At 39.3% G+C, this 15,355-nt stretch overlaps 1 protein-coding gene across 1 annotated transcript; it reads left to right on the top strand.

The window, feature by feature from the left end:
- The first annotated feature begins 1,831 nt into the window (after positions 1-1,831).
- On the top strand, positions 1,832-15,355 carry LOC124271318 (uncharacterized transporter slc-17.2-like). The gene is made up of 11 exons (XM_046706413.1): positions 1,832-1,877; positions 7,174-7,424; positions 8,518-8,760; positions 9,715-9,802; positions 10,660-10,755; positions 11,474-11,601; positions 12,065-12,214; positions 12,891-13,020; positions 13,203-13,353; positions 13,744-13,834; positions 14,885-15,355. The coding sequence occupies exons 1-11, from the start codon at positions 1,832-1,834 to the stop codon at positions 15,353-15,355; spliced, it is 1,845 nt and encodes a 614-aa protein (XP_046562369.1).

Below are 15,355 nucleotides of genomic sequence, written 5' to 3'. Positions count from 1 at the left end.
AAGGGGCGATGGGGTAGTCTAGTGGTTATGGCGTTCGCTCGTCGCGCCGAAGGCCCGGGTTCGATTCCCCACATGGGTACTATATGTGAAGCCCCTTTCTGGTGTCCCCTGTCGTGATGTTGCTGGAATATTGCTAAAAGCGGCGTTAAACCATACTCACTCACTCACTCACTCACTCACATGGGTACAATGTGTGAAGCCCATTTCTGGTGTCCCCCCATTGTTGAAATATTCCTAAAGCGGCGTAAAACTATACTTATTCACTTATCATTTGGTAAGATATATGTTACACTAGATTAGCGATGATGTCGATTGACTTGTACATTCGTCAACGTACCCGTACGTGATCCGGGTTAGAATTGGTCTTCAGCAACCCATGCCTGTCGTAAGAGGTGACTAACGGGTTTGGGTGGGCGGAGTCACTGATTTCCTTAATACATGACATCGTATTCCCAATGCGTAGATCGATGCTCATGTTGTTGATCACTGGATTGTCTGGTCCTGACTCGATTATTTTCAGACCAGGGGCCGTATTGTACTGCCAGTACATCTCTTCTTAACCTAAAATCTCCCAAGCGACGCATACGAGCGGCCATGTTTGTCAAGCTAAGAAAATTCTTAACTAGTTAGGAGTACCATAGGGGCACTCCTAAATATGTGTTATACTTAGGAGTAATTCTAAGAGTACAAAGTTTTATAAATGTGACTTAAGAAATTCTTAACACTTAAGTGTAAATATAATGGAATTCTAAGAACTTTATTGATTTAAGAATTCTTACCAATTCTAAGAATTTTTATAAATACGGCCCCAGGTGCAGCTTGTATGAACAGTTTACCATCAATCACTTATTCACATTTTCATCGCACACCCATACCATGCATAAGTATTTGTGTGTGTGTGTGTCTCTAGGAAACTTTCGGAACACCTGCGTAGTTTGGACTGTCTCATGTTTTTGAGAACAGTATCCTAATTTCTGCAAATGCTGTTCGCCATTAAGGGGATGAAACAAGGACTACTTTCGGGGAAAGTCCAATGCGCCGGACATAGGTATAACTTCGGAATCGTATCTCAGGATCAGTGAGCAAAGACTGAAAAATGGCGTAAGTCAACAAAGCACACGCACGTACTTCCACGGCGCTATGTGAGTAAAAGATCCTAAAAAAGGTGTCAAATTCCCTTTTACGTCATATAAGTGGGATATGAGTCATTGCTTCTATTAAAAATTAAGTTGACTTGACTAAAATACATAAGACCTATACATATAAACAGGCAAAATAATGTACACAGTCATAGTGGTCAAGAGGGAAACAAACTAGACACGGTTATCTTATGGTGAATTTATTCAATAAAAGCACCGTCGTCGTATACTTTATATTACCACAAATTTGGTGCTATTAAAAGGGAGTGGCGTACCAAGTATTCAATAAAAGCCCCGTTGTTGTATTTGGACCTAACTTTATATCACACAAATTGCTGCTATTAGGAGGGAGTGGCGTACCAAGTATTCACGCCAAATTGATGTTCGTATCTCAAGCCAAGAACGTCACACAGTTGAAACCTTAAATAAACTTGTAACGCAATATAAACATTCACAGTCACATATTCTTAAGCGGAGAGTCGAACAGCTGAAAGGATCGGCACGTGCAAAGCTTCTTAAGTTTCTGATGTACATGTAATAACGCGTAGTGTTGTGAAGAGTGTCGTTCAAGTATGCATCCTCACACCTGAAAGTTTGGACTATACACTTACACAGATAGAGCTTGTCAAAGACTGGACTAGCATGAACCTGACAGGACGGCCCTCCTCGTTCAGCGCTGATTTACACTTACAATGGCTTCCAAGCAAGAGAATGGGATTCGGGACGTGACACGGGAAAGTATGCAAACAATGCTTATGATCGTTAATAATGACTTAAAGTATAATGATTTAAGGAAACAGACTGAAGTTTAAAGGATTTTGAACATTTGTACGCTTTAGCCCTACACTATAGTTTTTGTTTAACATTTCGGCAAACATGCTTTAAAGACACTATAAGTGTTTAGGGGGAGGTGGGGTAGCCTAGTGGTTAAAGCGTTGGCTCGTCACGCCGAAGACCCGGGTTCGATTCCCCACATGGGCACAATGTGTGAAGCCCATTTCTGGTTTCCCCGGCGTGATATTGCTGGAATATTGCTAAAAGCGGCGTAAAAACCATACTCTCTCACTCACTATAAGTGTTTAGTCAATAGCACTAAAGAAACAGTTGGGGACCCATTGCAGTGTTTGGTTTGGCGTCGGCCTGTGAATAATCGAGTCTGGACCAGACAATCCAGTGATCAGTAGCATGGTCCAGATTCAATGGTTTGCAGACCGCCGCCATTTAGCTGGAATATTGCTGAGTGTAGCGTTAAACAACAAACAAACACAAATATTTAACATCGAAGAAAATGTATAATGAAATTAAGATGAATGATACTAGAAATGTGAGTTTCATTAGTCCATTTAGTCAGTCATACCCATTGCCACTGGTCAAGAATGTTGGTCAGACGGTATATTAAGGTCACCACGAGTAATGAAAGCGTCATGACCTTCATTGAGGTTACCAGGAGTAATGGAAGCGACAATAAATTCATTAAGATCACCACGTGTAATACATGCAACAAAACCATTCCATATTCTTAAGACATATCTGCAAAATGAATTTTAAAAACGACTCTCCCCTTTTCACAATCACGTATGTGAATCGCCATCAAATAAAGATGATAACAGATAGTTCGCGGAAGGGTTAGCGCGTCATGCCGCACGATGGCATCCCTCACAAACGCAAAGGCACTGAACAAACAAGGGTACTAGAATTAAACGGACAAACATTTACAGTGGCAAGCATTTTGGTTGCTGCTAGGCCAATTTTGGACATTTGCATCATGTGGCATGTGGCTACGATCAAACCAGGGGCGGTGGGGTACCCTAATGGTTAAAGCGTCCGCTCGTCGCGCTGAAGACCCGGGTTCGATTTCCCATATCGGTTCAATGTGTGAAGCCCATTTCTGGTGTCCCCCGCCGTGATATTGCCTGAAAGCGGCGTAAAACCATACTCACTCACTCACTCACTCACTATCAAACCACACCCTGTTCAAATCTCCGTATCATTATGCACCCTCAGCTGCCATTTTAGTTGAACAATGTTCGTTGTTTAACAGCGCTGTAAGTAATACCCCCAACCAATATGACGTCGATAGGTAAATAATCGCGTTTAGATCAGAAAACCCAGTGACTATCGACAGACAGACAGACAGATATTTTATTCAGTATAAAGGCCAAAGGCCCATAATACAAAATATATTGGTTGAAATAAGCGCACATAAAAGTGACAGGTTTATGTTTTCACAGTTGCAGCTATGATCATTATCATTATGATAGGATAGCATGACATGCGCAAAATGTCAGCGAGCCTGACCACCCGATCCCGTTAGTCGCCTCCTACAACAAGCATGGGTTGCTGAAGACCAATACTAACCCGGATGTTCACGGGTCGAGCTTTGTAGTGTATTCAAATTTGTAAAACGGTAATTTTAGTTTGTCATAGCTTTCTTCAGTATTGCTATAATTATGTGCTCATCAAAGAGTCAAGAATGTTTTGCATTTTCTTATGAACAAACTTATGACAATGCTTATCCCTTTCGATATTACCTTGAGTCGTTACTGATTGTCAGTGATGAAATCATATTATGTTCATGTTATGATGCCTAACACACTAAACGGAAAATCCCTCTTTGAAACATTGGCACTGGTTATTCTCTAGTATTGACTATTATTACCCACGAGGTCAGCGTATGGGTAGTTGCATACTGATCTCGTACGTCACACGAGTGTCGTGTCGCGTTGACCTGTGTCGTAACGACTTGACCTGAGATTTTAACGATTTGATTGGATAACCGATGACATCTCAATTAGGTCACATTCTGACGTAACTATTTTTTCATTCATACCAAACACGCGAATTCATTCATTCTACAACTTAAAAATGCATTGTGGTAATGTAAACATTGCGAACGTTGCCGTGTCGCTGTTTAATTGTGAGTCGAACTGAGACATTATATCCGTCGAAAAACATAAACGCAATGTTTCCACCAGTGATGTTAGCCCAATGAAGCAACTGCAAACCAAGAAACGGGGTGCTACGGAGTAGTTTACTGTAGGAGGCTGTACGAGGCGATGACAATTGACATGCATCGTGACGCCGGTTACCAAGACAGTGACGTCATGCAAATATTGTACTGCAGTACAAAACTCTTCTGAAACCTCTTTATGAAACCGGTTTCGGTTTGAAACCAAAATATTAACAAAAATACATTTTTTGTCAATTTCATGCACGTAAGACGTGGGTAATACATAAAATACCACTCTCGGTCTCATTACATACGAATTATACGAAAGCGAGGTCAGATACAATAGTAAGGACACTCGTTTCGTATAATTCGTATGTAATGAGACCTCGTGTAGTATTCTCTATATATTTATCACACAGTCAGAAAAAAAGGATTATTAGAGTTTATGATCACACATGTACATGCACTTATTCATACGCTAGTTGGATACCAGTTCACATCAGCCGTGACATTAACATCCTCATTAACTCTGTGCTGTATTTCTACAGACGGTTTTCACTGTCCTTGTTAATTAAACATGTGTCCCTGCATAAATATATACGTGTAACTCATGTATACATGTCTCGAAACTAGGTGGACCTTTCTTCAGTTGTGTTCTTTACCATACAGAAAGACCTGGAATCACATTCTGGATATCAATAAACTAAATATACGTTAGTCACTCTTACTTATATTTCCAGTGTTTGCTGTTATGTTTATATGCCATTTTCTAAAGCTATTTGCTATCTCGTCGGGTTAATCGATGCATTTGATTAGCCTGGATTGACTAAACATAGAAAGTCAGCGCAACCAATACCCAGTCTTGACTGTCCTCAGTAACAAATTCCGTTTGGTGTAAAGGGAAAATAGCTGTGAACTTTATACGAATGGATCAATGGAAATCAGTGATGTCAACAACTGTTCGCGAAAAGGGTGAGCATGTCTTGCCCTACCGGTAGCAGACGCCATTCACAAAATGTGCCTAAGATGGAAGTATTGTTTGCCAAGAAGCTGCACAGAGTTCTCCGCCTGTAGACAAACCTGACAATGAAGTTAACGAACGCGCAGGGTGATATTTAAAATATATATATTTGTGCAATTTATTATTTAGAAATACACATTACTTAACAAATAATTGTAATTCATCCTTACACTATGCGAGTTGATAATGGCAAAAAATAATTCTTCACAAAAAGAAGATTTAAAAATTATATTTATGCAATTTATTATTTCGAAATACACATAATGTCAAAAATACTTGTAATTCAGCCTTATACTAGCTAGTTGATAATGGCAAAACTATTTTTTTCACAAAAAGAAGATTTAAAAATACATATTTATGCAATTTATTATTTCGAAATACACATAATGTCAAAAATACTTGTAATTCATCCTTACACTATGCGAGTTGATAATGGTAAAAAATAATTCTTCACAAAAAGAAGATTTAAAAATTATATTTATGCAATTTATTATTTCGAAATACACATAATGTCAAAAATACTTGTAATTCAGCCTTATACTAGCTAGTTGATAATGGCAAAACTATTTTTTTCACAAAAAGAAGATTTAAAAATATATATTTATGCAATTTATTATTTCGAAATACACATAATGTCAAAAATACTTGTAATTCATCCTTACACTATGCGAGTTGATAATGGTAAAAAATAATTCTTCACAAAAAGAAGATTTAAAAATTATATTTATGCAATTTATTATTTCGAAATACACATAATGTCAAAAAAAACTTGTAATTCAGCCTTATACTAGCTAGTTGATAATGGCAAAACTATTTTTTTCACAAAAAGAAGATTTAAAAATATATATTTATGCAATTTATTATTTCGAAATACACATAATGTCAAAAATACTTGTAATTCATCCTTACACTATGCGAGTTGATAATGGTAAAAAATAATTCTTCACAAAAAGAAGATTTAAAAATTATATTTATGCAATTTATTATTTCGAAATACACATAATGTCAAAAAAAACTTGTAATTCAGCCTTATACTAGCTAGTTGATAATGGCAAAAATATTTTTTTCACAAAAAGAAGATTTAAAATATATATATTTGTGCAATTTATTATTTCGAAATACACATAATGTCAAAAATACTTGTAATTCAGCCTTATACTAGCTAGTTGATAATGGTAAAAAATAATTCTTCACAAAAAGAAGATTTAAAAATATATATTTATGCAATTTATTATTTCGAAATACACATAATGTCAAAAATACTTGTAATTCATCCTTACACTATGCGAGTTGATAATGGTAAAAAATAATTCTTCACAAAAAGAAGATTTAAAAATTATATTTATGCAATTTATTATTTCGAAATACACATAATGTCAAAAATATTTGTAACTCAGCCTTATACTAGCTAGTTGATAATGGCAAAAATATTTTTTCCACAAAAAGAAGATTTAAAAATATATATTTATGCAATCTATTATTTCGAAATACACATAATGTCAAAAATACTTGTAATTCATCCTTACACTATGCGAGTTGACAATGGCAAAAAATAATTCTTCACAAAAAGAAACCGTATCTTGGGACATTTCTGTGAAACAAGGGATGTACTGTCATGCGTGGTTTAGTAGGTTGAGTATGTTACAAAAGATCACAAATTACAATATGAATGGTGACGCGGCAACGTCAAATTCCAAAACCATGGCCACCCAATCCAATAAGGAACCTCCTAAGACACGCACTGGTTGCTGTGGACCAAGTATAACAAGAATCCCAATTGGTCAACCCATGCTTGTCGTAAGAGGCGACTAACGGGATGGGATTGTGATGCTTGCTGAGTTGTTTGACACTGTTTGATCACTGGGTTGCTTGGTCCAGACTCGGTTATTTACAGGCCGCCGCCATATAGCTGGAATATTGCTGAGTGCGACATTAAACGACAAACAAGCAAACAAAACCAGTTGGTCACCAAGTGGGACCTCCAGGGGAAACATCTTGATAGTTTCAAGTCAAATTAACTTCGTTACTTGCTACAAACTTACTGTATGTATGATGCATTTCAGACGGTCCTCAAGACCATGCCAAAAACTCCAAAAGGACTCCCCTGCCCTTCCGCCAGAAAGTTTCGTCCTGGCGATGGATGACGGCCATGATTGTCTGGTTCGGGTTCATCACCAGTACCCTCATGCGTAACTCGTTCAACATGGCGCTGGTGTGCATGACAGGAAGTACACCCCGACCCCGAGAGGGAGAGAACATAACCCAACAGTCGATGTACACCACGAACATCACATCAAACACATCAAATGAATCGGTGAATGGCTTTTATTATTTCAATGTATTGAACAAAAAACAATTCAAAACCTGTTCATCATAAATTCATTATTGCATTTTGCAAAATTGCAAAAAGGAAACAAGAAAGATGGTAAATGTTGTTTCTGCTGATATATGTATCCAAATTAATAAAAACATTGACAAATCACTTGGCTACTTTACAGAAGGAGACATGCCCATTTCAAAAAGCTTCCTTGTCCTTAAATATATTCTTGATTGACGTTGAAGAAAGTCCTACGTGGAATCATCTAAATTATATACATCTACTAAGTGTTTCAATGTATTCCCATTCCATATAGATGGACGTTTGGTAACGATGTGGGACGATGATGTCTCAGGCCGTCTTGGCACTTTTCTAAGCTTTCCCTGCACCGCTTAAAATGCAAATCCACCTCTTAGCTAACATTGGGTGGTGGGGTAGCATAGTGGTTAAAGCGTTCGCTCGTCACGCCGAAGACCCGCTTTCGATTTCCCACATGGGTACAATGTGTCACCCGCCATGATATTGCTGGAATGTTGCTAAAAGCGGCGTAAAACTAAACTCACTCACTCACCTAGTTAACATAGCTGAGGGCATCTTTCCCTGTTGCTATAGCTGTATCTTCTGTCGGGTTGTTGGTGCTTTGCAAATACCCGATCACTGCATCCTGCACAAGGTAGTCTGTTAGGTCACAGACACTTACATTTATTAACCTCAGAAACAATTTTCACAAATGAGCCATGCTTTGTGGATGTTTTGTAGCATCATTTAATGTCCATAATAAAAACTCTCATGAGCACGCTAATTCCTTCTATTTGGGGCTCCGAATTGTCTAGCCAACCACAGTGAACTACCGTTCTATGTATATTAGTGATACAATGTTTAATGTTTCATGTACCCATGGTTTGTCTCCTTGACGACTGGGAGTGGTGGGGAACCCAAGTATGGGATTCCCCATATGGGTACAATGTGTGAAACCCATTTCTGGTGTCCTCCGTCGTGATATTGCTGGAATATTGCTACAGATGACGCAAAACTATACTCTATACTGAGCTATATCAATACTGACATGACTCTTCGTTCTTTGCCACAGATCCCACCCCCAGGCGAGTTCGACTGGGATGAATCCACCCAGGGCATCATCCTCTCATCCGTCCTATACTTTGGCTTCTTGGCTCCCGCCATCAGTGGCTTCATTTCCAAGAAATTCGGCGCCAAGAGAGTTGTGGGAATCAGCATGACTATCAGTTCGGTGATGAACCTTCTCACCCCCTTCGGTGCCCGAGGTCACATGTACCTGCTCATTGGCATGCGGGTCATCATTGGCTGCTTTTCGGTATACTGATTTATGATTGGTTCTTACTTTTGATCTCTTTCACGGATTGAGGTAAATGAATTGGTGTGGCTATGAAACTACGCTAAAACTTTGCTGCAGTGATGAAACTACGCTAAAACTTTGCTGCAGTGATGAAACTACGCTAAAACTTTGCTGCAGTGATGAAACTACAATAAAGTAGAATCCGAAGAAATTAATCATTCACTTTTTCAACTCAAATGCGACCACGCCTTCCATAAACCCTATGTAACGGTTTCATCCAGCAATGATCGTTTTGTGGAACGCGTCCCTTGTTCATAAGTTTATAGAGATATTACCATATTTAGAGAGATATCTAATCATAGCCAATAACGTTCTGGATTAGATACAGTTATTCTGATAGTAATGAGAATATTTATAGATATCCTGCTCAAAGCGCACACTCTTATCATTATTACCCCGGATAACCCAAGCCTACTGTTAGGCGCTAGAAGGTTAATTGTCTCACGACTTATTTTATCGGGTACCCATTTCTTGCTGGATGAACACAGGCGAATTTTGAACAAACTCACTTGCCTCGGGTGAAATGACATGTATCATATGTGCTTTGTTGTGGGGCAGCACTGAAGTCCAGAAACTCTCAGGAGTCAAGCTGTCACACACGGTCACCCATCTAAGGAGTCTCCGCGCCCAACGTTGCTTAACTTCAACTGATTGTGAACTCAACGCTATGCAGAGGACCACACGCCAAGACCCAATGAATTCAAAATGCATATTTTAGTCTAAATAATATAAACGAATTTCTTGTCCACGATATTGTTTATTTCTAAATCGACATCATTCGAGTTTGAGTCCACGTCTCAGTGACATTACTTTACACAATAAGTATATCAAGTAATGGAAAATACACACACACTGGTATTGGTTAGGACAAGTTGGTTAGGGATCTTGCTGGAGACACTTTGTGTGTTACAGGGAACGATTCTGCCGGCTACCCAGGAGCTGTGGGGTCACTGGGCCCCTGACCAGGAGAAGGTGCAGCTTGTGTCCTGGACATTGTCCGGTAAGGAAAATACCAATTCAGGCCATGAAGCCTTGATTCCAGAAGCACCCGCTCCACCTATTGCAGTCACTGATTATCATTTAACGGGTTTCTCAAGTGCATGTCACTTGGCTTTTCAAATCCGGTTATTTCTAGGTTCCAATTGCAGCATACACAGGTACAAGTATGACAACCCGTGAAGGTCCGGGTTAAAATATTGATCTTCAGTAACCCATGCTTGTCGTAAGAGGCGACTAACGGGATCGGGTTGTCAGGCTTGCTGACTTTGTTGACACATGTCATCGGTTCCCACTTGCGCAGATCGATGCTCATGTTGTTGATCACTGAATTGTCTGGTCCAGAATCGATTATTTACAGACCGCCGCCATATAGCGGGAATATTGCTGAGTGCGTCGTGAAACTCAACTCACTCACTCACACTCACCAGTATGACACGATTAAAATCAGAGTTGCCTGGTTCATACCTTCTGGATAGTGCTGATTATGGCACAAAAAGAATAACTCATGCACTACCCTGACAACTGGTTACATTACTAACCTGGCAACTTGTAATACTAATATTATGACAATTGGTTACATTAATACCCAGACAAGTAGTAACACTCCTATACTGACAACTAGTAACAATAATACCTCCACAACTAGTTACCCTCATGCACTGACAACAAGTTTCACTCCTACTCTTACAGCTAGTTACACTGCTACCCTGATAACTACTTATATTAATACCCAGAAAGCTAGTAACACTATTATAATATACCTTGACGACGAGTTACACTAATACCCTGGCACTTAGTGACACTTATACCTCGACAACCTTTTGTACTAATACCCTGATAACTAGTTATCTGTTTCAGGCGTCAACATAGGGAGTCTGGTGTCCTCCCTTATTTCCGGGTTCCTCTGCACTATCCCAATAGACAATGGATGGCCTTTCGTCTTCTATGTGTTTGGTAATGCCCGCACTAAGTACACAATAACTAAAATCAGTTTAAAGGTTACACTGATATAATAAAATATCATGCATAATGGATAATGTACAGATTATGAATGGAAGACGATACCTGGATTTATACATTGAAGATAATCCACTTCATCGTTCATAATACTCATATGCATATATCATCATCTAATGAAGGGTGTTATCAGTGCAATAAAGCAATCTGATAAACTTGGTATCCAAATCTGATAACTATGCAAATTACGTAATTCCACGAACTACTTTCGCAAAACTCCATACACTCCATGCGAATCCTAAAACGTTTTAACATTTCATTGACGACGTCGTCGCGAGTTTACATTGTTTGTAAACAAACATGGCTGCCCCCAATCCCAAAATTGGTGATTCTGTAAGAATTGATGACAGAGGTTCTGTAGTCGTTACTGCCAAAGACTCGCATAATACAATTTTTATTCCTAATATATGATATTAATGATATATATATATATATATAATGCTCCGAATAATATCTACGATGAGTAACAGTAATGCGTTCATAACTGATTAAACATGCAGCAGTTGTAATAGCTAAATACATTGGGACGATCTTTACAATTCTTTGAAGCGAAGTTCTGCTTACGCTGGGATGTTGCGTAAAACCTCATTCACTCGCCCTCCTCTTTCTTCTCCACACCTATTCCCACTATCTTTCTCTCACCCATGTGTTCCAGGAGGTGTCAGCTTGTTGTGGTGCTTGGTGTGGTGGCTGGTGGTCTACGACACTCCTGCCGAACACAAGTGGATCTCGGACACCGAAAAGAAGTATATCAAAGATAATATCAGAACGGTGCCAGATAAGGTAATGACTCAAGTATAGTCGAACATCCTTGTCTCGAAGTTAAATGATTGAACCTTAGCTTATTGGTTGTGATGATTTTTATCCTTCCACACTTAAGGGTTATAACGAACCCACAGTGGCCATAAAATAGTGTATGTCGTTATAATTGTAGATGGTTATGGGAATTTCAGCTAAACTATACAGCAGTTCGTTATATACGTTAGTTTTTTATTTAAACGTTATTGTGACCAGTGAAGATGCAGGTTAGAATTGGTCTTCAGCAACCCATGCTTGTAAGAGGCGACTAACGGGATCAGGTGGTCAGGCTCGCTGTCTTTTTTGACACATGTCATCGCATCCCAATTGTGTAAATCGATGTTCATGTTGTTGATCACTGGATTGCATTGTGACGTAATATTAAATCAGCAACAAACAACCAATCATTTGCCGATGTCGTTATGAATGTACTACATCTTGCAAACAGAGCACATTCATCCCGTATAAAAGCCTGATAACATCAGTTCCTCTGTGGGCGTTCATCTGTATCCAAACAGTACACATGTGGTGTGCAACCATCTTCTTCACGTACCTTCCCAAGTACATGAGAGATGTCCTCCGGTTCCCCATAGAACAAGTAAGTATGTTGGACATAAAGTCGAAGTCTAATTCTTTCAGCGACCATTTCAGTATAGAAGTTTGACACCAGTAACGACAGATTTGGGAAATGGGTTGGGTGATCTGAGGTAAAATGGGCTTAACGTTGCGTTCAAGGTCATTCCTGTTCTATGGCGACGTTCGTGGGTGTGTGAGAGAGACAAATGGATAAATGTGCATGCGTGCGTACGTGCGCGCGTGCGACGTGTGTGTGTCACCATTGACTGTGTTCATAGTTAACTTATTAATTTCAATCCCAAATTCCATCCATCAAAACAATGATCGTCAGACAGCCTTCCATTGGCACATGGAAGTTTCTTTCGAGTTTCGAGAGAATTGCGACTCAAATTCGCATTCAGTATCATTGTACTGATATAGTGATGTGGGTGCCGGTGTGTTTCTTAGTGTGTGTCTTTTTAATGTGCGTGCGTGTGTGCGTGTGTGCGAGCGTGTTTTCGGAAGAGATGTCGGTGAAATTGTGATATGCTCTCTTTTACTTATGTTTCGCCTGCGTTTCATTCATTCATTTACTTGCCAGAGCATCACACGACGACATTGCATCAAATAGCTAGAATATAACTGTCTTACTCACAATATTACACACAACGGCAGGGAATTCTGTGACTGTTGGACTCATTGAGATGCTTTCCCCCCAGAATGCCATCGTTTCCTCTGTGCCCTTCGCATCGAGGTTTATGGGAGTCATCTTCTGGGGCTTCGTGTCTGACAAGATGTCAGAACGGAATATAAGCACCACGGTCAACAGGAAAACCATCCAATCAGTTGGTATGACACTTCCGGTCTTTATATTCAATATGTAAAAGAAGATATAACAACTTTGAATCTTGTATTGAGATGAACATTGACCTTTATGATCTCCTCACTCACTGACATGAACTGGTCAGTGTTTGGATAATATGTCTCCAGGAAACGCCCATCGGTGACTATACTCTCGTGTTCCTCTTCAGGATTTCTGTCGTGTGCTGTTATCACTGTGGGTATTGGTTACATCGGCGAAGATAAGAAAGTAACCGGCGTGATCCTGTTTGTTATCACCATGTTTTTCCAGTCTTGCACCTTTGCCGCATCCTCCATAGTCCCACTTGATATGGCACCCAGGTAGGTATTCAGTCGACACTCCCAGGCAACAGTGTGTTCGCGTCTACCCGTATCACCTTGTATCATCATCATTTGACCACGATAAACTCACGTACACGAGGCTGGCCGTTCACAATCATTTTATGAGAGATTGAAATTCGGGTTGAAAAATTATTAGTTAAATGTGACGTAAGAAGCAAATGACGTCACATCACACATTATGACGTCATGAAGTGCGTACATAACAGTCACCCGACTTGACCCCAACAGAATCCTATGACGAGTCAGTTATGACGTATACACATATTTGTTTCCATTATTGACAATATCCGCTGTTAGTTATTTGATGACTGACATTTGAAAGATAACTACATGTTACGAATTCATGTAGATATTTTATTTCAATTACAGATTAGCGAGCGTTATCACGGGTATGTTTGTCGGGGTGGGAGCCTTTGTGTCGATATTTGCTCCCATAACCGTGTCCAGTTTGACACCTGATGTAAGTATTGTTATCCGGAACCGACAAGCTAACATCACACGTTCTGGTCATTTTAATATCGTAACATGCAACGTTTGATTTAGTCCTTATTAAAGTAGATGAGAAAACCCAAAATGCCTTCTTTGTATATATTAACGTAGATGAGGAAAGCCCAGAAGCGTTCCATGTCCTTAAGAAAGTATATTAGAATCCCGAAATGCATCATTTGTATTCTTCAAGTTGATGAGAAAACCCCAACTGCATTCTTTGTCCTGATGAAAGTAGATGAGAAAACCCAAAATGCATTCATTGTCCTGATGAAAGTAGATGAGAAAACCCAAAATGCATTTTTGTCCTGTTGAAAGTAGATGAGAAAACTCAAAATGCATTTTTGTCCTGATGAAAGCATTCTTTGTCCTGTTGATGATGAAAACCCAAAATGCATTTTTTGTCCTGATGAAAGTGATGAGAAAACCCAAAATGCATTTTTTGATGAAAGTAGATGAGAAAACCCAAAATGCATTTTTGTCCTGTGAAAGTCCCAAAATGCATTTTTGTCCTGATGAAAGTAGATGAGAAAACCCAAAATGCATTTTTGTCCTGATGAAAGTAGTAGATGAGAAAACCCAAAATGCATTTTTTGTCCTGATGAAAGTAGATGAGAAAACCCAAAATGCATTTTTGATGAAAATGAGAAACCCAAAATGCATTTTTGTCCTGATGAAAGTAGATGAGAAAACCCAAAATGCATTTTTGTCCTGATGAAAGTAGATGAGAAAACCCAAAATGCATTTTTGTCCTGTTGAAAGTAGATGAGAAAACCCAAAATGCATTTTTGTCCTGATGAAAGTAGATGAGAAAACCCCAAATGCATTCTTTGTATCGTAGACGAGAAAAACTAAAATGCATCATTTGTCCTTAGTGAAGTAGAAGAGACAACCCCAAATGCATTAAACTCCACTTCACTTCGACTTTTCCAATGACAATCACATCTTTATTGAAAAATGTTAACATGGAATACAATAATTCAACTTGAACCGATGATCATAATGTACGTTTTATTGCATTCAGGGTACCCTGGATCAGTGGCGATCTGTGTTCTTCATGATAATTGGGTGCTATGTTGTCGGAGTAACAGTTTTTGACGTATTTGGAAGTGCCGAGTTGCAGCCCTGGGGAAAGAGCCTTTCTGTTGACATAATAAAGCCGCCAGAGGGAGCACCAGACAAACGGAACCCGGATGGTGCAGCAAACGAAATTGTCGGTCAAGACGCCATAAAAAAAGGGCCGGCAAGAATTCTCATTGAGCGACAAGTTAGCGTTATTTCAACCCATTCTTTGAGAAGCATCCATTCGAACGCATCTGCTATCCTTGCTCCTGTTGTGGTGAAGTCGGCGTATTTCTTGGACGATGACAATGACGAAGACGATGACGTGTTTGTCAATGAGGTTAACCACAGAAACACAGACATCAAGGACGGGAGTGTTAATTTCGGGTATATTGGTGACGTGAACACCGAGGAGGAGAACACCCGTCTGTAA

This window comes from Haliotis rubra, unplaced genomic scaffold (assembly GCF_003918875.1).
Source record: "Haliotis rubra isolate DU_JTF1 unplaced genomic scaffold, ASM391887v1 Scf16, whole genome shotgun sequence".
Classification (NCBI taxonomy): domain Eukaryota; kingdom Metazoa; phylum Mollusca; class Gastropoda; order Lepetellida; family Haliotidae; genus Haliotis; species Haliotis rubra.
This window is presented reverse-complemented; position numbering and strand designations above follow the sequence as displayed.

Coding starts and splice junctions, on each gene's coding strand:
- LOC124271318 (XM_046706413.1), top strand. CDS start 1,832: ATGGCTTCCAAGCAAGAGAATGGGATTCGGGACGTGACACGGGAAA. Junction 8,761..9,714: donor TCATCATTGGCTGCTTTTCG/GTATACTGATTT, acceptor TGTGTGTTACAG/GGAACGATTCTGCCGGCTAC. Junction 11,602..12,064: donor TCAGAACGGTGCCAGATAAG/GTAATGACTCAA, acceptor TCTTGCAAACAG/AGCACATTCATCCCGTATAA.